General features: G+C 39.7%; 1 protein-coding gene across 1 annotated transcript in view; it reads right to left on the reverse strand.

Moving 5' to 3' along the window:
• Nucleotides 1-22,240, reverse strand: part of LOC148647999 (large neutral amino acids transporter small subunit 1-like) — a 38,659-nt gene extending 16,419 nt beyond the window's left edge. The window contains exons 1-3 of the mRNA XM_088607733.1: nt 21,840-22,240; nt 17,961-18,407; nt 17,278-17,403 (exon numbers count right to left, since the gene is read on the reverse strand). Of these exons, the coding sequence (XP_088463859.1) occupies nt 17,278-17,403; nt 17,961-18,407; nt 21,840-21,909 (643 nt within the window). The 5' untranslated portion in view covers nt 21,910-22,240. The remainder of the gene's footprint in view (nt 1-17,277; nt 17,404-17,960; nt 18,408-21,839) is intronic.
• Between the last annotated feature and the right edge of the window lie 1,514 nt (nt 22,241-23,754).

A 23,754-nucleotide genomic window follows, 5' to 3' on the forward strand; every position in this document is an offset into this window, starting at 1 on the left:
AGATGCTGTGTTAACCGTTTTAAAGTCAACAATAATAATAATAAATTCCTTAGACTTATATACCACAACTGGCAACCCACTGAAGCTAAGCAGGTGTGAGCCTGGTCAGTACCTGGATGGGAGACCTCCTGGGAAAAACTAAGGTTGCTGCTGGAAGAGGTGTTAGTGGGGCCAGCAGGGGGTGCTCACCCTGCGGTCCATGTGAGTCCTAATGCCCCAGTATAGTGACGGGAACACTATACCATAAAACAGGCGCTGTCCTTCGGATGAGACTTTAAACCGAAGTCCTGACTCTGTGGTCATTAAAAATCCCAGGGCGTTTCACGAAAACAGTAGAGGTGTAACCCCAGCGTCCTGGCCAAATTTCCCATTGGCCTTTACCAATCATGGCCTCCTAATAATCCCCCTCTATGAACTGGCTACATTACTCTGCTCTCCTCCCCACTGATAACTGATGTGTGGTGAGCGTTCTGGCGCACTATGGCTGCCGTCGCATCATCTAGGTGGATGCTGCACATTGGTGGTGGTGGAGGGGAGTCCCTATTACCTGTAAAGCGCTTTGAGTGGAGTATCCAGAAAAGCGCTATATAAGTGTAAGCAATTATTATTATTATTACTTTTCTCGACATCCGCTCTCGTCAAGAGCTTTACAGGCAATTGTATCGCCACCTGTAGGAAGCAATGGTATCCGTAGTGCTCCAGTACACTCTCCAAACACTAGCTCTCAGTGGGGAGGAGAACAGAGTGATGAAAGCCAGTTCATAGATGCAGATTATTAGGAGGCCGTGATTGTCAAAGGCCAGAGGGAAAATTGGCAAGGACACCAGGGTAACGCCCTTACTCTTTTTGAGAAACACCCTGGGATTTTTAATCACCATAGGAAGTCAGGACTTCCACTATGCTGGGGCATTACGACCCACACAGACTGCAAGGTGAGCACCACCTACTGGCCTCACTAATACTTGTTCCAACAGGAACCTTAGCTTTCCTAGGAGGTCTCCCATCCAGGTACTGACCAGGCTCACACCTGCTTTCAGTTGGTTGCTAGTTGTGAGTGGCAGGGTTTGAATCTATATGCGTAACACCTTTTAAAACATGTATGAACATTTTAAATGCTTTTGAATTTAAAAATAAACAGGAAATACTCAATATAATTAATGAAACTCCAGGGGAAATAAACATTGGGGCATATGGAGTGGGAATTTAGGGAATAAAGAGTGGATAATAGGGAATTTTAGAATTTCTGTTTATTACTGTCCTGCCTACGGCTGCAGAGTAAAGCTGTTTATGAGCTCTTCATAGTATTTTGCAGGTGTCAGACTTCTGAAGACATAACAAAGGAGTTATTGAGAGTACAAAAGCTAAAAAAAGTAACGCAAGAAAATTATGGAATAGGCACTGTGCCCAATGGATCGAAAATCATAGATGAGAAGAGACTTGTGGTAAGAAAAATATCTCAAATGTAATCTGAAGAGTCTAGTCTGCTTTTGTTTTTAAAATTGTGCTTTCAAGTTAAAAAAATATGAAAGACCTTGAACAGCATACAATAGGAGTTGTATCAGAATTGGCATAGTGAAGCAATCTTTCAATCTTTATTAAATTAGGATACTGACATTTTTTTAAAGAATCAACATTTTGAGCTCACATTTAATATATCTCTTCAATCTTTTATTTCTGCTCTACTTCACAAAATGAGGCAAACAAATCACATTAAGACTGCAATTAAATTTAACATTTAACATCACAGCCTGCAAAATTAAGACTGGTTTGGTTGATTTAGATTCAGCTGCATTGCAAAAAAGTTTTATTATAAAGTACAAATTGACCAAGGCACAAATTTTCTTTCAAAGCTTGTTACCCAAGTGTTAAAGTCTCTAGCAATAACGCACAGGGTATCTAGTGCTTATCATCCTGAAAGTCACGGCGCACTTGAAAGCTTTCACCAAACACTGAAATCGATGCTACGAAAGTACTGCTTAGATACAGGTAGAGATTGGGCTGCAGGTGTTCTGCTTGTTTTATTTACTGTGCATGAAACTGTACAAGAATCTCTGGGTTTCTGCCCTGCTGAACTTGTCTTCAGTCACACTGTTAGGGGACCTTTAAAAGCCCTGAAGGAGAGAATTCTTTTGACTCGAACCTTAAAACTAATGTGTTAGTTAGCCTGCTCTCTCGCTAAAGAATCACTGTCAATTGCACAGAAATCCATGAAACATCACTATGACGAGAAAGCTGTCTCTCGCTCTATTCATCCTGGCGATAAAGTTTTGGTTTTATTGCCTATTCCTTGGTCTGCCCTCTCTGCATGTTTTTCTGGTCCATATATTGTCGTAGAAAAACTGAGTGAAACTGATTATGTAATTCGCACTCCTGATAGAAAATGCCAGTGTCGTGTCTGCCACATTAAAATGTTGAAATCCTATCATACCAGAGACAACCCACAGGTAAACTCTACAGATGAGATTTCTAGGCCCACTGTTTCTTTTGTTGTTTGAACCTGTAGGGTTACAGACTCTGCTGGTGTTAATGGCGATGATGAGGATGGTTTGGTGCTGCGCAACACTCCTCAGCAGTGCACTAGGTTGCCAAGTTCTGAAATATTACAGAATTTGCCATCATATCTTACTTATTTGTCTGCACAACAAAGAGAGGACATTGTAAACCTAATTCAAGACTTTTCATCTCTTTTTGGTGATGTTCCTTCCCGTACTACAGTCCTACAGCATGACATAGATGTTAATGGTGCTATTCCTATCAAACAACATGCATACTGTACCATGTTAATACCATCAAAATATCCCTTATGAAAAAAACAGAGCTGTAGTCCATGGAGTTCACTGTGTCTGCTAGTGCCCAAACCCGATGGAACCTTTCGGTTTTGTACAGATTACTGTAAGGTAAATGCAGTTACGGTACCAGACTAATTTCCATTACCTCGCATGGAAGACTGTACTATAGATCTAGGTTCTGCACATTTTGTTAGCAAGTTAGATCTGTTGAAGGGCTATTGGCAGGCACCACTAAACCCGCGTGCCTCAGACATTTCTGCATTCGTGACCCCTGATAATTTCCTACAGTATACTTTTATGGACTTCGGGTTGCGAAACGCACCTGCCACATTTCAAAGGCTTGTTAATTTGATTTTGTCGGATGTACCCAATTGCAATGTATATTTAGACAATCTTGTAGTTAATTCATCAGATTGGTTGGAACATATGACACTTCTTAAAACGGAGTTTGAGCGTCTTGAAAAGGGATAACTGATGCTCAATTTAGCAAACTGTGACTTTGGTAAAACTGGACCCAACATAAACTTCGAAGTATTGCAATGCTAGTAATAAGGCCAAAGCTTCCTTTTCGATTGTTGAATAATTTACTTGGTGTTTATTAAATGTACGGGAAAAATAACAAAGTGGATGGTCAATGCTGTTCTCATCCTCTTGGAGTAACACTGCACCAGCTCCCAGAGCGCTCGTTCGCATCTACCTCTAACTTAAACGGCTAAGTAAAGTCTGGCGCAGCAACAACAGGAGCACTACAAAGAAGAGCTTTCATGCTCTCAAAGGCATGTTAGCATTCATCGGACCATGTAAAAAGGATTTATATGGACTGAGTAAATTAGTGAGGGGGTGAACAACAGTAGTAAAGTTTTTACAAAAACTGTGTTAGTAACCAGCCATTCCTAAAAATCTACGCAACTCATGCCTGGTGGTAGGAATAGGAAACACGGCAATGGCTGAAATTTTAGCCTCCACAGGAGGAACTTGACCCTTTTTGACCTCTTTACCCAAGTGACCTCAGGCAGTTTTTTATTTGGGACATTCTTAGTAATCTTATTCATTGACATTGATTATATTCATATGTACCCTTTTGAAATAAAGGCTTTGCTTTGTTTTGCCCAAACTAGTTCATAAACAAGGCAGGTTTTGACCTGAAATGCTCGTATTTATGAGCACAGACAGAGACCAGAGCTGTAAATTAAGAAAAGCCACAGCAGCACTCCGTTTTCATGCACAGTATTGATACTGGCCCTCATTCTTTCTGTTCTTTCTGTTGCACATGCTAAGCCATGTTCACATAACATTTCATTCACACACTTTTAGCAAAACGACATTTAGCAGACATGGGCTCTTTAAAGCTGTGGCAATTTAAGTGTTTATGTTTTTCTGCTATCTGATCAAGCTGGGGCTTCAAGCTGCTGACGCTCTAGCTGCCTGGTTCCCATGGAAACTCCCGCACGGAGTGAGCAGGATGAGGCCTCAGCTCTCGGCACTGATGGGGAGTTCTGATAAACAATGTTATTATTTTTCCTGTTGTTGTGATTTGGATTTATTGAACCAGTAATCTTGTGGAGCTGTTTGCCATTTTTACTCCAAACAGTGGTTATGTTTTATTGTTTTTTCATAAATGTTGCATAAAGCAAGAGGAGATATTAAATTATTCAATCAAAATGTGTAAGAGTGCATTACAAATAAAGTGAGCAATCCAAATTTCCAATGTAATGGAAATACATGTAAAAGCAATAACACATACTGGATAGGGCTAGTGTAATTCACAGACAGTAACACCTGCAGCGTAGTTTTCAGAAATATATGGTTTAAAATACTCAGCCTGTAATAAGAGTCACACCATGCTCTTAAGTACAGAGTCCTTATATCACTTATATCATGCTAAAAGTAATAAAAGGCAGTAAAGAACAGTCACGTATTCGTAAAGTATAGAGAGGAGAAGTAGCGCATGATCCAATTTATCAACCCATGCCAAGGAAGAGTAAATGAAGAGTATAAAAAGTGGAACAACATGGTAAATGCAGCAAAATTACTGGGCAGATTTGATATGGTAAACTGTCATATAAAGCATGGTGGATCTCCTGAGGCTGTACAAAGAGATGCCAAAGGACAGAGTTATGTGTGTTTCTCCTCTTCTGCAAAGGTTATCAGTCCACAGTATTAAAAAAGTATAAAAAGTATTATGGGCTCAAAGGAAATGGCAAGACAGGTCTTTGAGAACACGGACAGCACCGATCATCCCTCCAGCAGTCACTACATTAGTGAGCAGAAAGATCTGAGAGGGATGTCGCAAGGTGGGAGACAGTGGGAAAACATATGTCACAGTTATCCCTTAAGTCTGCACTTGACGTGATAAACTCTGCCACTTGACAAGCCTCGGAGATAAGCTAGTAACAGAGAAAGCACAACCAGGAGTAGTCTTAAACCCAACCATAGTGTAAGCTTCAACAATATTTAAAGAAGCACGCTCCGCAAAACTTTCTGTAAAATGCCACCTATTCTCAGTTTTAAATGCTCTTCTTTATTGTTTTATAATACTCCACATTTTCGTAAACAAATGGACATGACTCACACAGACAGCTGTTGATTACAACATCAATCAACATCAAAACGAGTCAGAGATGAGTCATTCATCATGTACTCTGTGCAATTAGTTTTTGTATCAAATTTACATGAACAGGTCATCTCTGTATACAACATGAAGCGACTGTGAATGTCTCTTTTGTTTTTGTGAAGATTAATGTTTATTTCATAGATGTTGTCCACAAGTTGTCCACAAACCCTGTCGTGAACAAAAGAAACACTCTGTAAAATGGAAATAAATATAATTAAGACAGTACAGGATAATGTTACACAAAAACTAGGCAACAGTGAATAGAATGGGGTTATGGTGCTATCAGAGTATAGTAGAACAGAGTAGAACAGACTTCCCTTTCCCTTGGAACACTCTCCAGCTCCTCCTAAGGGATTCCCAGGCTGTCAAGAGATATAATCCTGTCCTGGATGCATCCAGTTTGTCCTGGGTCTGCCCCAGAGTCTCTTCACCATACGCCTGAACCACCTCATTCTGACTCCTCTCGATCCAGAGGAGCAGCAACACTACTCCAAGGTCCTCCCAGACCCCCAAGCTCCTCACCCTGTCATGGAGAGTAAGCCCACTTTTTAACCCTATTTAAAAAACGAATTTTCGTGTGAAGCCTTGATCTCCTTCTTTCAGTCATTTCACCAAGCTTGTGACTGTAGGTAAGGAGAGAGATGTAGATCAACCGGGAAACCGAGAGCTTCGTCTGAAAGCTCAGCTCCCACTTCATCCTCAAGGGTCAGTTGCATTAATGCAGTTGCTGCATAAATCCATGGCTTATTCACACAATCTCCTACCCTCACTTGTGAACAAGACCCTGAGGTACTCAAATTCCTCCACTTGTGGCAGCTGTTTCCCCCTTATTGGAGATATCAAGTCACTGTTCTCTGGAAAGAGTTGGAGATTTGGGGGTGCTACCTCTCATCTTGACTGTGTCAAACCCAATTGTGAACCTCTCCAGTGCACACAAGATATCACAGTCAGATGAGGCAAAGAGGACAAAGTCTTCCACAAACAACAGAAATGCAACCCTAAGGTCCCCAAACTGGATACACTCCAGCAGCGCCATGAGGAGAGAAGAGATGAAAGGGAAAGGAGATGAAACAGGAGAGTTAACCCCCACCTTGAAAAACTGAGAATGCAAACACAACACTCCCTCCATAAATACAGGAAACAGATAGCAGGCAACAGAAGCTCCAGCACCCCATACCCTCTGCTGCACCTTCAAAAAGATTCCCAAGGGTATACAGTAACAAGCTCTTCCTTGGATCTTGACCTTGTCATGGTCAAGTGGTTTGCCCCAGGGAGCCTTAGAACTAAGTTACTGAAAGTCTTGTTTCCCTGATAGGATTACCCTTGGCAGAGTTGCCTAGGGCAACACAAAGATTATTAGAAATCTTTAAAACACTTAATTTAAGTGAAATAATATGCCTTGCCATTACACATGATTTTCCAATATTCACCCTTCTTCACATATTACAGGGATTAGTTTGATCATGCAGTTCATTTGGAAAAAAATACTTTTTATACATTATTTGTGTGGTGGCATATTACTACACTAAGAATTCTGTGTTATTAATGATTTCTAATCTTTTTGTTGTCTGGACAAGGTGCTAATACTGCGTTGTGGACCTGATGAAATCTTAACCAATCACCAACTACAATTTCCTGGTTTAAAAGATACCTTCCATCTCGCTCACTCCTCTTCTCTCTCCATCGAATTTGGCAATTTACCAACCATGTGCAGCCATTACCATTCAAGTCAGAACTTTAAATTAATTCAAGACGCTGGGCTGCAAGAGTGCGAGCCCATATGTAACAGAATTCTACACAAGATTCCCTTCAATAGACGACATGTTGTGACTTACTATACAGGTTATTTCACCTGATCGACAAAAATAAGTTAGTTGGACTCTTTAGTCAGCATTCTGAATATCAGAGCATAACTTACAAGATAGACAATCAAAAATGGTACATTAGATATATTTTAACTATTTTAATATATTTTAAATGTTGTTAATTGTTATCTTTGCTGAGTAAACAATCAACCATTTATATCACACCAGATTGATTCAAAAACATATTTTATTATTTTTTCTGGTCTGCTTTGCATATTTTAGTATTATATTAATAAACTGTATAATGTTTATTTAGAATTCCCAGAGTGAAACTGTTATTGTGTTTGATTAATTCCTAACAGCTATCAAAGCACTCTCACAATTTACTGTAACCAATTTCTAATTGTTACAGTAAGTTAAAAACCCTCACTTCACTACACTTGTAATTAATCAAAATCTGGAGTTTTTTAACAGAAGTTGAAAAGGAGGTTGAAATATATCTGGTTGGCTTCTGCATTCTACCACATGCAGTAGCTTCCTGTGCATTTGCATGTCTTTTTTCACATCCCTCGCTTCACTCTGTCTTCATCCTTGCAGTAGTTCCCTGGCTCATTAACTTGCAAAGCGGAATGGGTCTGGACTGGCTGCCATTTTCTCAGACAGGTGAGCTATGCCAAGTTTGAATATGTTGCCAAACCATTTCTTGTGTGAAACCACAACGTGTGTGAGGATGCTTTGAAGCTCAAATTTACCCGTGATTGGAACTTTTCAAGAACCTATCCTAGATTTACTTTGAAAGCTGCTTTGTCTTCATCATGAAGATTTTGCTGGAAGATAGACTAATCAATTATGAGACCCCCCCAGAGACCTCTAGAGACTTTTTGGTTACACCATAGTCTATTTAGATGTGTCTTAGTAAAAGGCACTGAAGAATGAAGAGATAAGAAAGATGCCCGGGAAGTGAGATAATAATATCATTTTCTTATTTTTGTATGTTTTTGCAAACTATGCAGTCTAGTGGCTTGACGTAGGCTTTGTGCTCAAATGTATATAAAGATGCTGCCTGTCCTTGGTCAGTAAGATAAGGGCATGTATTTGTTAAGCTGGATGTACGCCCAGAATATGAAAAGAACTAACTGTTGTCTAGTCTGCAACTTAATATAATATATATATATAATATATATAATATAGATATAATTAATTGGTAGGTGTTTCTGTTTCATCATTTATTTAGAATATGTCATAGTAACTCTTTGTGTTTTAAGGTATAAAGGACCATCTTCAGCTACTTATTTTTTAAGTCTGGTGGTTGCAAGCTAGACTTCCATATGCGTATGAATAGAGACTTCTTCTTCACAGACACCTGAACTTTGTCATTTGTTTGACGCTACAATTTGGCACTGCGAGCAGGGTACTCCCAGCTGAGGGAACTATGACAGAGAGGTGGAGAGGAAAAGCTAGGCGGCCGCTTCTAAAAAGAGGTAATGATTCCTCTTTTCTAAAAAGTCCCTTATCCTCTCCATGTTGCTGTCGAGGGTTTTTCTGAAGCTGAAGCGAGTACAAAAGAAAAATGAGTTTATGGTGTATGTGTTTGTGTTTGTAGACGCCTGTTTTGTGAAGGTGGGGTAGAAAAAGAGGGATTGCTGAAGGAATAGCGTCTCGCCCTGCCCATGCAGAAAAATCCAGGTGTTGTATCCTGATCGGGTGTTGCATCCTGATACGCGGAAACCCGGGTGTTGTATCCTGATACGCGGAAAAATCCAGGTGTTGTATCCTGGTACACGACTGCAGTACGGCTGAGGGTAGTAACTCAAACTTTACTCGCAGAAGAGCTGAGGGTGGTAACTCGATTCAAGTGTGTTATTAAAGCCAGGATTTGGAACCTGGTCCGTGTTCCCGAATTGTGATAGTTCGTCAGTTTGTCTCAACTGGGGGATTCCGCGGGGCATGTGGGAGACGAGAAAATGGTTTGGTGTGAAGAAAAATTAGTGGAGGTGTCTGACTGGGTGTCAGAAAAAAAATAGATTAATGCAAAGTGAAACTTAAAAAGAAATGTGGACTGTCGACGGAATTTAGGCTGAACAGGAATGTAGAAAAGTGTATGAACAATGGGCTAAAAATAAACAGAGAAGGGTTTTATTTTAGAGGAATATTTGAGAACTGAACAGCATATCATAGAAAAAACGGAATGGGATGAGATACAAAAATCCCTGATGGAAAAGCTAAAAGCAATGGCTGAACGAAACGAAGTTATATATGCAGAAAAAGAAAAAGCAAAAGAAGAAATAGAATGCCTTAAGAGAGAATCTGGGAGAAGGGTGGGAATTAGTGTGGAGATTTTTGGAAGAACATTACCCACCAAAAACTGATTGGAAAAAAGCATGTCAGCAGAAGGAAGTGAGGATGTTTCAGATTTTACAGAAAGGTTTATAACTTTATGGATAGTATACTCGGGGTTAGCCGATGAAAAGGAAGTGAATGAAGATACTTACAGTAATAAAACAAATTGGTGGTGGTGGAGGGGAGTCCCCATTACCTGTAAAGCGCTTTGAGTGGAGTGTCCAGAAAAGCGCTATATAAGTGTAAGCAATTATTATTATTATTATTATTATTATTATTATTATTATTATTATTATTATTATTATTATTATTAAGTATAATTATTATTATTAAATTTACTTGAGTGGGTTAAAATCTGATGTTGCCAAGAATGTACAACTATGCTTTCCTGATATTACGGAGAGCGGAGGCGGATTTGATTTAATAACTCACGAAGCATGTATGCAGAGCTGCGAGCGCTGCAAATGGGAGGTAAAAAGTTATAGTGCGACTTTAATATTATACCGAGATATAAGACCCCTTCAAGAAATAATGAGGACTGGACTGGGATAAATCTCCTGATTGTGCATATCCAGATGGGGGTGTGTTAACTAGCCCTGGGGGAAAAGGGGGACAAAACCCCAAAGATAAAACTACTAATAAGCTGGTGCGCAGTTACTAAAAAAAAGCGGCATTTTTTAGAGAAATTGTAAGAAAGAGGCTTGATTAAAGAACATGTCAGAAGCTGTAATGTGAAATAATAGATTTAATCTAGTAAACCCCTTTGTAGCCTTCCTAAATTTATCTCAGGATTTAAATAAAAGTGAAATAATCTTACAGTGTGCAGTGTACAGTGTGCAGTAACTGGGGGACACAGGAGAACAGCTGTCCTGTTTTTAGACTAAAACAGCATAAAGATGTGATATAAAGTTTTCTAACGGGTAACAGGAGGCTAGAGGAGAAAGGGGGGTGTCACGATCACTACTCCTCCTCTTAAGGGCGCTCCAGCCCTTCCTCGTTCTCTTCCATTACCTGCACCTGTTCCCTATTTCCGTTCCACCTTAAAAGCCAGACGCAGACGTCACTCCTGGCTTCTCATTGAATCCCACTTCATGAGAGCCCGGGTCTTGCTGCGTCTGGCTCCATTATGATTTTAACCCTCCGTTCCTGATCCCCCCCCCCCCCCGCCGGTTCCAACCCAGTTCCCGTGGTTTAACCCCCCGCATTGATCGCCTGGTTATGGACTCTCGCTTCTGTCGTGGATTACCCGTTTGGACTTTTACATGGATTGTTCGCCCCGGAATCACTAGCCCTGGAAACTTGCACCCCTTGGGCCCCTCCCTGTCTCCATACCCTCTCCTGCATGGCTTTTCCTCCAGTGTTTCCTCATTTATCCGGATCGTGTTGTCTGCATAGGGCCCAGAAAGAACTGTTCGTGACAGGGGGCAAGGGTTGTGTTTAAAGCAAATACAAGCTGTCACAGTATGCTTGGGAAAAGATGTACAGTTTTAACTACTGATGTGGGTGGGGGACACCCAGACCTATTGGGCTAGGATGCCCTGCAGCATTTATAAGGAATTTCTGTATGAAATAGCATTTTTGTGAACTACCTCAATAGAGCTATGTGATATTGTGATTGTTTTACCTAATGAGGGAATCCATAAGGGCAGGCTACTCCAAGTATTAGATCTTTGGAAGGAAAAAAGGGTATAAAACCAACTACATGATAAAGCCAGGGTGAATTTCTTCTCAGAACGAGCCCGCCTGGTGATGAACTGGCTTAAGGGGGGTAGTGCAGTCTTAAGACAAAATTGCCTTGACCCCTGCAGCAGAAACTGTTTTTAATGATTTGAAACAAGCTTTCTTGCAGGCACTGGCTCTAGACTGGATTCCCTCAGACGGATCATCTGTATGTAAGTGAAAGAAATGGGTTGTGAGCTGCTGTGCTGGCGCAGGAGCATGGAGGTAGGCATCGTCTGGTGGGTTATTATTCAAAACCCCTCAATGCGGTGGCTAAGGGGCCATGTTTATGTGTTGTGCAGGCTACCTGCCTGGCTGTATAAACTGTGAATAATCTGGTGTAGAACCAGCAGACCGAATGAAAAGATTTAATTGAAACTTGTTAATATGCTAAATAGAAAATTGTAGCGATGTATATAGACTCTATATGCCACAATTTTGGATGGCGGTGGAGGAATAGGAATTTCCTCAACATGGCAGGGACTCCAGTTAAGAATGCTGCGTTTGTCTCTGAACTGTTAGAAGCTTTGCAGCTACTGACTGAAGTAGCTGTGGTAAAATGTAAATCACATAATAAAGAAATGTTTCCAGTAACACAAGGGAACAACTTTGCAGATGCAGCTGTCAGGTGAGCAGTCCTGGTAGAGCAGGAGACCCCTGTGAAACCTCCGTTGGGGAAAAGGGGACAGCTACAGGACATTCAGGCTGAGGCCTCTAAAGCAGAGAAATGGACATGGTTAGAAAAGAATGTGGGGCTGCATGATGATTGGGTATGGTACTGCCAGCACACTGGACGTCCTGCATGCCCTCACAGCCTAATGCCCTTTGAAGCCCAACAAATGCACTCTGTCGGACACCCGGGTGTGAGTCAAATGGTGTGCCGGTTACCCAGAACTGGGTGGGGACCTGTTTTGAAGCAGTAGCCACTTCTGTGGTATCTTGATGTGATGCTTATCAAAGGAACTCAACTACAGTTCAGGTGCAGGTGCAACAGCTCAAAAGGCCTGTTCCTGAGGAACCTTTCATGCACTGGCAAATTGACAATTGTAAAGGGAAACCTGGGCTCTTATAATCTGTTTTCCCAGTGGGTTGCTGCCACTGCCTCTGTGTCTACCAAACACTTGATGACAGAGATAAGCCCTCAGTGGGCACTGCCCTGCTGCTTGTATTATGATGAAGGGATGCAATTCACAAGGAAAGTGTGTCTGGCTGTGGTTGCATTGTTTGGGGTGAGATGGACTGATATCACCCTCAGTCTGCTGGAACAGTGGAATGAAGGAACACCATGGGTAGATGTTCTGCCTGCTGTCCTGTGTAGCCTGTGGGCTGGATCAAACAGAACTGTGTAACAGAGCCTGTTTGATATCATCACGGGCCAACTAACAAAAGTTCCTGGAGGGCCAAATCTGGCTAATGGATCATTGAATTTGCTAATTCTCTATTGTAGTATTGTAGATTGTTAATTGAAGCAGTGCATGGGGCTGGTGAACAGGTGCTGGACATTTGGGGACCTCCCGTAGAAGGAAGACACGACCTGATACCTGGCGAGTGGGTGTGGCTGAGGAAGATATACCCTGCCAGATGTTGCAACTCCGCTGGGGAGGGACGATATCAAGTGCAACTGACTACCAATTCTGTCATCTGAGTGACAGGATGATATCGCTGGACCTACGCGTCGCACTGCCACCGAGCCACTGCACCAGAGACTGAGTGAACATTAATTATGTTGTTACTGTTTCTGTGTTTGTTGAGCTTCCTGAGGGGGGCCGACAGTGTGCCTGTTAAGTGTAAGGAGTTTTACTTTGATAAATGGGGATATGGAATCAATACTTTATCAATCAGCCACAAATAATAATCAGAGCTCATGTTGGGTTTGTATTGCTATAAAAGATGCTCATGGGAGTAATCCCCTTTGATAGAGATGATTATTTAGGTTTATTGGCATGGGTAAATAGTTCTGCTTTTAGTCTGAGTGTAACTTAAATGTATTGAATGGAACAAACTGTATGCCCCCTGCTATAAACACAGTTCTAGGCCATCCTCTATTAGGGTGATAGACTGCTGTTTAGGTGAGCGAAGACTAAACAGTACTTGTATTCCAGACAATTCTGAGCACATTAATGACTTAGCACAGCACATTTATGATGAAGAACAATAAAAATATATCATAATTATAATCCAGATGATTGGAGCATTGGTGCGCGGCTACAGTCTGTGCTATGAACATGGGGAGGGTCTCTGGTTCAATACATATTTGTGGGTCTGGTATTATTCATAATGATCATATTGTTAATATCCTGCTTGAAAAACGTGTGTACTAAAGCTGCTGCTTCTGTGCTAATTGTACGCCATGAAGGGAACACAGGGGTCAAGAATGATTTCCTGAGAAAGGTTTCTACATCTCTTATCTAGAGGTAGAACATAATTGGAAGAACAATAAGGTTCTAAGGGAGGACTGAAGAATGAAGAGATAAGAGAGATGCCCGGGAAGTGAGATAATAATATCATTTTCTTATTTTTGTATGTTTTTGCAAACTATGCAGTCTAGTGGCTTGACGTAGGCTTTGTGCTCAAATGTATATAAAGATGCTGCCTGTCCTTGGTCAGTAAGATAAGGGCATGTATTTGGTAAGATGGCTGTACGCCCAGAATATGAAAAGAACTAACTGTTGTCTAGTCTTTAATTTAGATATAATTAATTGGCAGGTGTTGCTGTTTCATCATTTGTTTAGAATATGTCATAGTAGCTCTTTGTGTTTTAAGGTATAAAGGACCATCTTCGGCTACTTATTTTTTAAGTCTGGTGGTCGCAAGCCGGGCTTCATTTGCATATGAATAAAGAGATTTCTTCTTCACAGACACCTGAACTTTGTCATTTGTTTGACACTACAGTATGAATACTTACACGATCATCTATTTTCTGTTATACATTAATAATTAATTTAGGAGGATTTGTAGAATTTTATTGTCACTGATCTTATAGAATGTTTTGTGTTTGTTCAATGGCAAAAACTTCCAAATAAATATAAAGTGATTCTATATTGTAAGAAAGTGAAAAAGTCTAAGAAAGCTAATGCTTTTGATAGCCACTGTAGTTCTAATTAAATATTGCAAGTTGAGTAGATTCTGTAGATAAAAAACAGGCACTCACGTCAGAATTGTATCAACAACAAAAGAATATTATCAAGCAGAGAAAACAGCAGCACTGGAAAGGCAGGTGCAGGCCGCAGTTGAAGAAGTTGATCAACTGGAAAATCAGTCCAGATAAAACGGACCCAGAGCATTGAACTTGCCAGAGACATACTATCAAACAAATTAGTCAATAACAGGAAAGCAACCGTATTTCCAGATCTTATTTATTGTAATCAAACTTGCTTTATTCTAAAAGTTCCCTTCTGGAGAAGATATGAGTTAAATTGAATGAAAATTTGTGTACAAATAATGTAGCAGAATCATGGAATAAGTGCTTGGATATGATATATGATTGTTACGTCCCAGTGTGTGTTTTTTATGTTCCACACTGCTGACCTTTGATAGTTCTCCCTCCCCCATTGGCCCACTATTACACCACTGTTCCATATGACATCATCATCAATCAGCCTCTCAGCCAATAAGACTGCATTTTATTCAGTATATAACATGGAGGTTTTCAGGAAGGACTTTAACTTCGGTCCTGCTTGGTTTCGGTTATTGCCTCACTTTTGGTTATTGCTTTGGCTTTGTTGGTTTGTTGTGTGTGTGTGTGTGTGTGTGTGTGTGTGTGTGTGTGTGTGTGTGTGTGTGTGTGTATATTTTTGTATAGCTTTGGATTTGTTGTTTTGTTGGTTTCTGTTTGTACTTTCATTTGTTTGTGTTTATCCTTGTTTTGCCATTACCTTGCCCTAATGTGTTACATGTTCAACCTTTTGTTCCCTGTTCCTGGTGATTACTTTTGTATTCCTAGTTCACTCGTGTTTTCGTGTGAACTTTTGTGTATAAGGTTAGTTTAGGTTATTGGGTACATTCTATACACTTAGTTGATTTTGTATTAGTAACACTAGTTTAGTATGGGTGAGTGCTGTTTGTCTGGTTTTGGGTAGTCGGTGGAGGTTAGCTAGGGTGTTGAAGACGCTGAAGACCATGTGTTTCGCGTTATCTTTTGTAGTCAAGTTAGCTTTCCCTCACTTTCCTAGCCAGCTCCATTTTGTTTGTTATTCTTTTCTTTGGCACCACTCTAGTTCCTTACTCTGTGTGTTATCGTGTCTTACCAGTCACTTATTCAATTTAAAATCATCACTTTTGCACCCACCTTTTTCACCCTTCCTAGTCCCTCACCAGAACCCACGTGCTTCCAAAAGAATTATCCTAAATGTTACACCCCTTTACCTCTAGACACTTGGGGTCATAACAATGATATTATAATGAAAATGTGTGGTTAATTCAATATATAATTTTAACACAAATGTATTATATTAGAGGTAAAATTAATCAGTTTTGTATTAAAACATCTGTTATATATTACAAGTAAAATAAAAATGATTCACTGATTTATTCCATTTGGGAATGCTGGAAAGTTCTTAGTGTACAGTAGATACAGTTAGAGGGCTGGCTATCTTCCAGTATCAATACCACTAATACTGGTTTTGTCTTTTATTACAAGATAACTCGCATGACCTTTCTTTGAGACACCCATTAGGTTGTGATATAATGTGCTTTAATTTTAAAGAATCTCCTGTTGACACATTGTAGATCAAGTTAGCAAAAATACATTTTTTTAATTATGTAAAGTTAAGAACTGAAGAAAAGTTGAGCAGCAAAAGATGTAGAGCTATACAGAGTCCTTCCCAATGATTCTTTACAGATCCTAGAAACATTTTGCCGGCTTAATGACAATTGCAAAATGAAAAAAAAATGCCACAAAGGTCTCTAGCTCACCCTTTCAGTACTCTAACCCAAACAGAATCAGGACCTGGAGTCTTTCTCTTCTTAATTGTTATAAAAAACAATTTATAAACCTTAAAATCATCAATGTTAATAACACAATCAGCGATACTGCTGCTACAAACATTGATTTTGCTAGTAAAATCATGTACATCAAACCAATTCATCACAAGGCCAGGATCTGATTTTCCACCTGTACTAATGTTCCTGCTTTCCTTCCCATGCCTTCCCACCATTGACTTGATACTCTGCCATGCAGAGCATGAATTACGTTCACTTATTTCACCCTCATCTTTAACTTGATGCCTTAGTTTAGCCAACTTAATGTCTATTTGAACATTCATTTAAGCCTCCCTACTCAAAGCAACATCTCCCTACTGATTTTTTTGTTTAGAATAGACTTGAGAGATTGTGTCAATCAAGGCTTCTTATAATGGGATAGAGTACAAGATTTCAGAGGTATAACAGTATTTTCACAAAAGGTTACATAACTAGTAACTGTATCTGTCAGTTAGTCAAGATTAGAACTTGAATGCTTAATGAATATCCCATTGACTCATAAAACAGTCCTCCAGTTGCTGTACAATTCCTCAGTCCCAACCAGAACCACTCTGTGTTCAACTTTACCTCTCTTCAGGGCAGTTTTGTAGGTTAGAACCAAGTACCCCACACTGTGGGCAGAGGGACCCAGTGGCACTTTAGCAGTGGTTTTGTATACCTCCTTAATTGATCTGTAAAACTTTCAATACTCTATTATCCCTCACTGGACAGGTGACTTTTGTAGGATATATTGGTTAAAATCTGAACAGTCCGGTCATTCTTTCCATGGCCCTAAGGGATGTAGTCCAGACAACAGGTTTGCCTGAAGCTCTACTTACAAGCACTTTGCTTTCTTGCATGTAGTGTTTCTAAGTGAAGGGGTTTCCTGCAGGCTCAGCTGAGGTTCTACTTCCTGCATGCCTGTCTCATTTAGCCAGTCCAATTTCCTTTTGTGTGCATTCGGATGTCTTACCGCAAGAGATGTATATGTTCATGCATTCAGATGTCTTACCTTGAGCATTCTACATGATTATGCATTCAGATGTCTTACCTCCAGCGATCTGTATGAAGCCAAAGATGATGATAATTCCAAGGGCAAGGAGCTTTGATGCAGTGAACAGATCCTGGACCTTGGTGGCAGCCTTCACACTAATGCAGTTCACGAATGTCAGCAGAGCTGTTGAGACAGATGAGGGTGTAGAAAAGGCTACCATGTTTTTACATTCTTTGAGTAGTATTTATATTTTTTAGATGGTATTTTTCAAGGTAATAAAACACATTATACACAATGATACTTCTAAGATGTTTTTGTACCATCCATATATTTTCTAATCGCTTTATCCAGGATCACAGGTTAGTCAGAGCCTACCCCAGCAGGCAGTGGGCACAAGGCAGGGTACACCCTGGATGGGACCCCAGTCCATCACACAGGAGACACACAGACTTAAACCTAGGGATAATTTTCTCAGAAGCCAATTGACCTACTAGTATGTTTTTGGACTGTGGGAGGAAACTGGATCACCCATAGGAAACCCATGCAAATGTGGGGAGAACATAGAAACTCCTTATTTGCAGTAAACATGAAAGAAGAATGAAAATGCAGGTGAGGAAGAGTGAATCAAGGCTATTTTCTTTGTGCATGGTGCTCATGATACTTCACATCACCATGTGCCAGCACTCTAACCTACCTATAGCAGATCACAGGTAAGCCGCAACAGGCCTAGTTTTACTCACTGAGGCAGAGGCAGGCGATGAGTTTGGCAGCCAGGTCTGGCACACCGCAATCAGGATAGAACGGCTTCAGGATGTACGTGGCAAAAACCAAAGACACCACGTACTGAGATGACGGACGGATGATCAGCATCTCCACCCAGAGCTTGAGGAAAGCAGCGAGGCTCCCATACACCTCTAAGATGTAGGTGTAGTCTCCACCCGACTTGGTGATGGTGGTGCCCAGCTCGGCATAACACAGGGCCCCCAGTGTGGAATACACACCACATACCACCCAGATGATGAGGGACAAGCCTACAGAGCCAGCCTGCTTCAGCACCCCCGTGGGCGTGACAAAGATTCCCGAACCGATGATGGTGCCGATGATCATGCCTACTCCGTTGAAAAGGGTGATGTTCCGCTTGAGCTCGATCTTGCTTGTGCTTCCATCAGGACTATTTCCTTCTCTCACTGATTACAACAGAAACAGCAGAAAGACAAAAAGAGTGAGTTGTCACTAAAGGTAGCAGGGCAGGATTGTGTAATTATATCAATCAAGTGATTAATTCAACATAAGATCGATTGAATTATTACTGAAAGGGTCATAATGATATGTTTGCATAGCTTTATGTGAGCTACAGACACATAAGCAGAGATAATCAAAAGTGTTTATTCTGGTGAATTATGAGAGATTTTAACACAACAGAATACAGAATATAAAGAAACAGAAGGTGAAGAAAGGGAACCAGGAGGAAGATAGACAAACAGGATACACGGAGAAAAGAAACACTACCAGCCTTCTCCTCTATGTTTGTGCCCTGCAAGAGGACAGATAGATAGATACTTTATTGATCCCATGAGGGAAATTGCAGTGCAACAGCAGCTTAACACAGACATCACAGTCAAAGTGTAACAAATGATACAATAATAATAATAATACAATACATACAATACAATCAGTACAGTGAGGGGTGTACCACAAGAGTTACTCACAGTCCCGGACACACAAAGAACAAACAAACTAGAACAGAACAGTACACAGAAAAATCGTACTGCACATATGAATATAAATATAGATGTAAATATAGATATAAATATAAATATAAATGTATTGCACGGGTCCCTGGCATATATTGCACAAAAAACGGTTGTAAATGGGAAAAGAAAAAGAACAGATGTAGCAGTAGATGTGTTCAGGCCAGAAAGAGGTCACTGTCAATGTTGCCTCTGCCCAGACATAAGGTGGATGCGTTGTACAGCCTTATGGCAGAAGGCAAGAATGACCTCCTGTAGCGCTCCCTGTCGCACCTTGGATGAATCATTCTATTGCTGAACGTGCTCTTCATTTCTACAAGCCTGACATAGAGGAGATGTTGTCCATGATGGCCTCTAGTTTGGACACCATTCTCCTTTCAGCCACTACCTCCAAGGGGTCCAGGTCAGACCCAATGACAGAGTTTGCTCTCCTGATGAGCTTGTTCAGCCTTTTAGAATCCACTGCTCTAATCCCAGGACCCCAGCATACCACTGTGTAGAAAATGGCGCTCGCTACCACCAACTGATAGAACATATGTAGCATCTTACTACATACATTGAAGGACCTGAGCCTCCTCAAGAAGTAAAGTTGGCTCCGTCCCTTCTTATAGATTTTTCAGAACCTTGTTCTGGAAAATCTTGGAGACCAAGGTTCTGGTTCTTAAGTAATTATAACCTTGTTTTAGGGAGCTTGCTGTCCTATGTATTTTAAGAAATTCTGATTTCCTTTGTTGTTGAATACTAAGGCTACAAACTCTCTCCTAGGTGGTGATGTATCTTTAGAATTTGGAGACAGATTCACATTCACTTTTTTGCATTCATGTTGTAAGAAGGAAGATTTAGTGCTATGTTGGTATTCTTTTATTTAGGATGCAGGGTAATTCTCTTGTTTGGTGAAGGTGTTGCTTAGGGTTTCAGGTTACTGGATTAGCATTCTGTGTTTCTGGGTCTGTAGAACATAGGCCCCTAAGAGACATTGTTTTGTATATAGTGTAATTGGTATATATATTAATATTTTCATGTTGTATGCTGTGCAATGGGTTGATGACTCTGAAATTACTTATCTTTTGCCAAAGCTATCATAAAAACGAATAGAGAATAAAAGTCTCTATTTCACATTAGTTACAGTACTAATTTGCCTCAAATAGTTACCTGCCACTTAGATTGATTTATTCTTTTATTTTATTTTATTTCTGTAGAGTCCATAAAGTTCATAGAAATAGCAGGACATGTTTCCTCCAAGAAATAATTTGAATAATTCTAAGAGCTAAAGCACATGCTTGTTCTTAAGGATGTCTCTGGATCTCAAATCACCAAGACTGAACAAACTTGCCTCTAACAGCTTTTTTAATAATCATTAAAATTAATCCAGGATACACAGTATCCCGTCTTGCACCTATTGCTTGCCAGGATAGATTGAGGCTCCCCCTGACCCTGAAATGGGTGGAAGGAATTATAATTCCTTATCATAAAGCTGCTTATTCTTGCTAAGGGATAACTTGGATCCTGTTCAGAACATTTGGGGTATAAGGTGGGACTATACCCAGGATGGGATGCCAGGCCACAATATACAGTATATTGTGCACATAGAAAATTAAGAACATGCAACTTCCACCGAGAAGGCACTGCAGATCGGAATCTTACACAACAGACAGCAGTGGTAAGTAGAATGCTACCATGCTCACTGATAACAAAAACAAGAATGTGCCTAAGACTGCTTGCTAGAAGGCACAATTTAACATGGCTCAGTAGGGCTTCTTAAACAAAACACCAAAATGTAATCACTCTGTTACTTCATGCTGCAGTTTTATTTTGAAACAATTGACTATTTTCACACTGTTCTTTCACAGGCATTGCACTTCTAATAATATAAGTAATGTAAGTCACCCTGAGTAAGGGCATATGTTCACCAAATTCATATTAATATGAGTTTTTTATATCAAATGGGAAAACTTAGACTGCACATCCAATGGGATCAGACTATAATAATACATAGCTAAAATAGAAGTGTGTCGTGGTGACAGAAAGCATTTCAATTTAATCCATTTCATCCAAAATTTTGTTTATTCATGAATGCCCAGGGAATGAGTCATTTTTCATTTGTACAGTTGGGTTATGGCAATATTTTACACATCAGTGCTATTTTAATTAACAGGCAGGATGCCAAAAGGGAGAGGAGTTGTAACAACAATTGACAGGAATGTATAAGTATATCGCATTTAACATGCAATGAAATTCATTAGTCTGGCCACTGTAATTGTTAAATAAAAGTGGTAGTTATAGGTAAAACATGCGTATAATGTTCATGAGCTTGACTTCTTGGAAAAAAGCCCACCTTGGTTGTATTTAATCTTGATCATGCTAGAATATCATCACTTTGCAGTGACACAGATGTTCAAAATTAAAGCTTCATTTAACATTCACACTATGGATATGTTATAAAAATATTTAGCTGGTTCTACATCATGCTAATATAAATGTCTCAATGTAAATTCACAAACATGCACAGCATACAGTAGTTAATATACTAAAACTCAGTGAGTGGCCTAAAGCACATATTTCTTTTATTTACCCTTTATTAAAGCCAGAGTCTGGGCAACATTTTGCAATCTGAATTCCATTTCTATTTTATAAAGAAAAATTAAGCACATTTTTTATATGTGTAGCACTCAGTGACATTGTTTTTATTTTAATTTTAAGAAAGAAATAGCAAAATTCTGATTAAAAGCTTTTTAATGTCACCTGTGTTAAGTTGTAAAGCAATGCAATACCACACTGCACCATGTCACACTGCTCTGTTCTGTATAGCTGTGCTCCCCTCACTGTGACTCACAGCACTGAAACATATTCACAGTCGCTTCTCCTTACCTTCCATTTCCTCCATCTCTTCCTTCTCCTTCTTCATGCTCTCTCCTCTCCTCGATTTCAGCTCTGTCATCCTGTTGGCTCTTCCAGATCCTATCCTGACTTGGATACGCGCTTATTCTGAGGGAATTCTTGTTTTTTTTTGTTGTTGTTATTTTTTAGAAAAAGATTATCTCAGACCCTGAGAAGAGGCAGCATCAATGTATTCTTTCTCTCTTGCCCTGTGGCAAACAGACAACAGTAATCCTGACACTTATTCATTCCAGGGTTATACCAGCATGCACATATGGCACTCACATCCTTGGAATATATACACCGTGAGGCTGTTTGTGTGTCCTCAATTATTCCTACGAGTGCCACATTGATCAGTGTTTTAAAGGCACAGCCCTCTCTTCAGCGATGCTCTCTTGTGGACAACTAGTAATATGACTCATAATATGCTTCAGGTGCAGAGATAAAGGGAAAAATAAATGTGTCATCTGGTGAAGGAGAGAAAAAGTCTTTTGCATATTTTCTTCAAACAACTTTCATATATTCTTTTCGTACACAGCACAGAAAATGGACCTTCCATAAAAAGAATCTATTAATCTGTTTTTACTTCATGTATTATATAAAAGCTACATGAAATTTTGCAATTCCAATTCACAACCATACAACTTACAAGATACTTCTGCAGTTTTCCTTCAAACAACTGCTTGTATATACCTCTTATACACAAAAGAAAATATGTTAAACTCCTCAGTAAAAGTCTTAGGCTCTGTTACTGTACATCTGAGCAAGTTTTGTTTCCAGTGTAGCGATATTAGGAAAACAGTCAAATGTGAGAGTGCTTTGATGAGCGTTAGGAATCAGACATAATAATTTAAAGTACCACAGATGGATTATAAATATACAATATACAATTTATTGATACAACAACAAAACCTGCATAACAAACGAGTAATAGAGTATAGAATATATTTGTGAATAAATCTTCAGTGATTCAACAGGTTGATTGTTTACTCAGTGAGGACAATGGATAATAACATCAAAGTTAACATATATCAACTATAACATGTTATGGTTTCCTAAAGTTAAATTATATTGTATATTCTCACATACAAATGTGCATTTACTATTGTGAACTAAACTATCAAACATGTTTTTGAATAATAGTTATTTTTGTGATAATCGTGAATAAAGAATATTTATATTCTTTTATTACTCAGAAATCCATTGGCCATACATAAATAACTCTTGCTACCTATTTCAGACAATAGCTTATCTAACAAATAAGACCGATTCTATAGCACCATCTAACTTTAGTAGTGACGATTTCATGAACTTCTTCAATGATAAAATTAACACCATCAGACTTCAAACACAATCAAATAAGCTGCAAAGAAGTCTGGTACAGAAACAATATGAGCACCTCTTTAGTGTTTTTCAATTAGTCAATGAACAAGAACTCAAGAAATTAATTATTAAGACAAAGTCAACCACCTGTCCGCTAGATCCCTTCCCCACTCAGCTAGTCAAAGATTTCCTCGAAGTAACTATAATTAGCATGATGAACAACATGCCCCTTGCATCGGGCGTTGTACCTGATCAATTTAAGGTAGAGGTTGTTAGACCACTCCTTAAGAAGCCAAATTTGGATCCACAAGTTCTTAACAACTACAGGCCTGTCTCAAACATCCCATTTCTATCTTAATTTCTTGAGAGAATAGTTGTGGCCCAACTTCAATCGTATCTGGACTCAAATAATATACTTGAGAAGTTTCAGTCTGGCTTCCGCCCAGGCCACAGCACTGAAACTGCATTAACAAGAGTCGTAAATGATATTCTGTTAGATACTGATGTGGGAAATGCAACAGTGCTTATACTTCTAGATCTTAGTGCTGCCTTTGACATGGTTGACCACTCTGTTTTGTTACAC

Source organism: Lepisosteus platostomus, chromosome 15, assembly GCF_059453375.1.
Source record: "Lepisosteus platostomus isolate fLepPlt1 chromosome 15, fLepPlt1.hap1, whole genome shotgun sequence".
Lineage (NCBI taxonomy): Eukaryota > Metazoa > Chordata > Actinopteri > Semionotiformes > Lepisosteidae > Lepisosteus > Lepisosteus platostomus.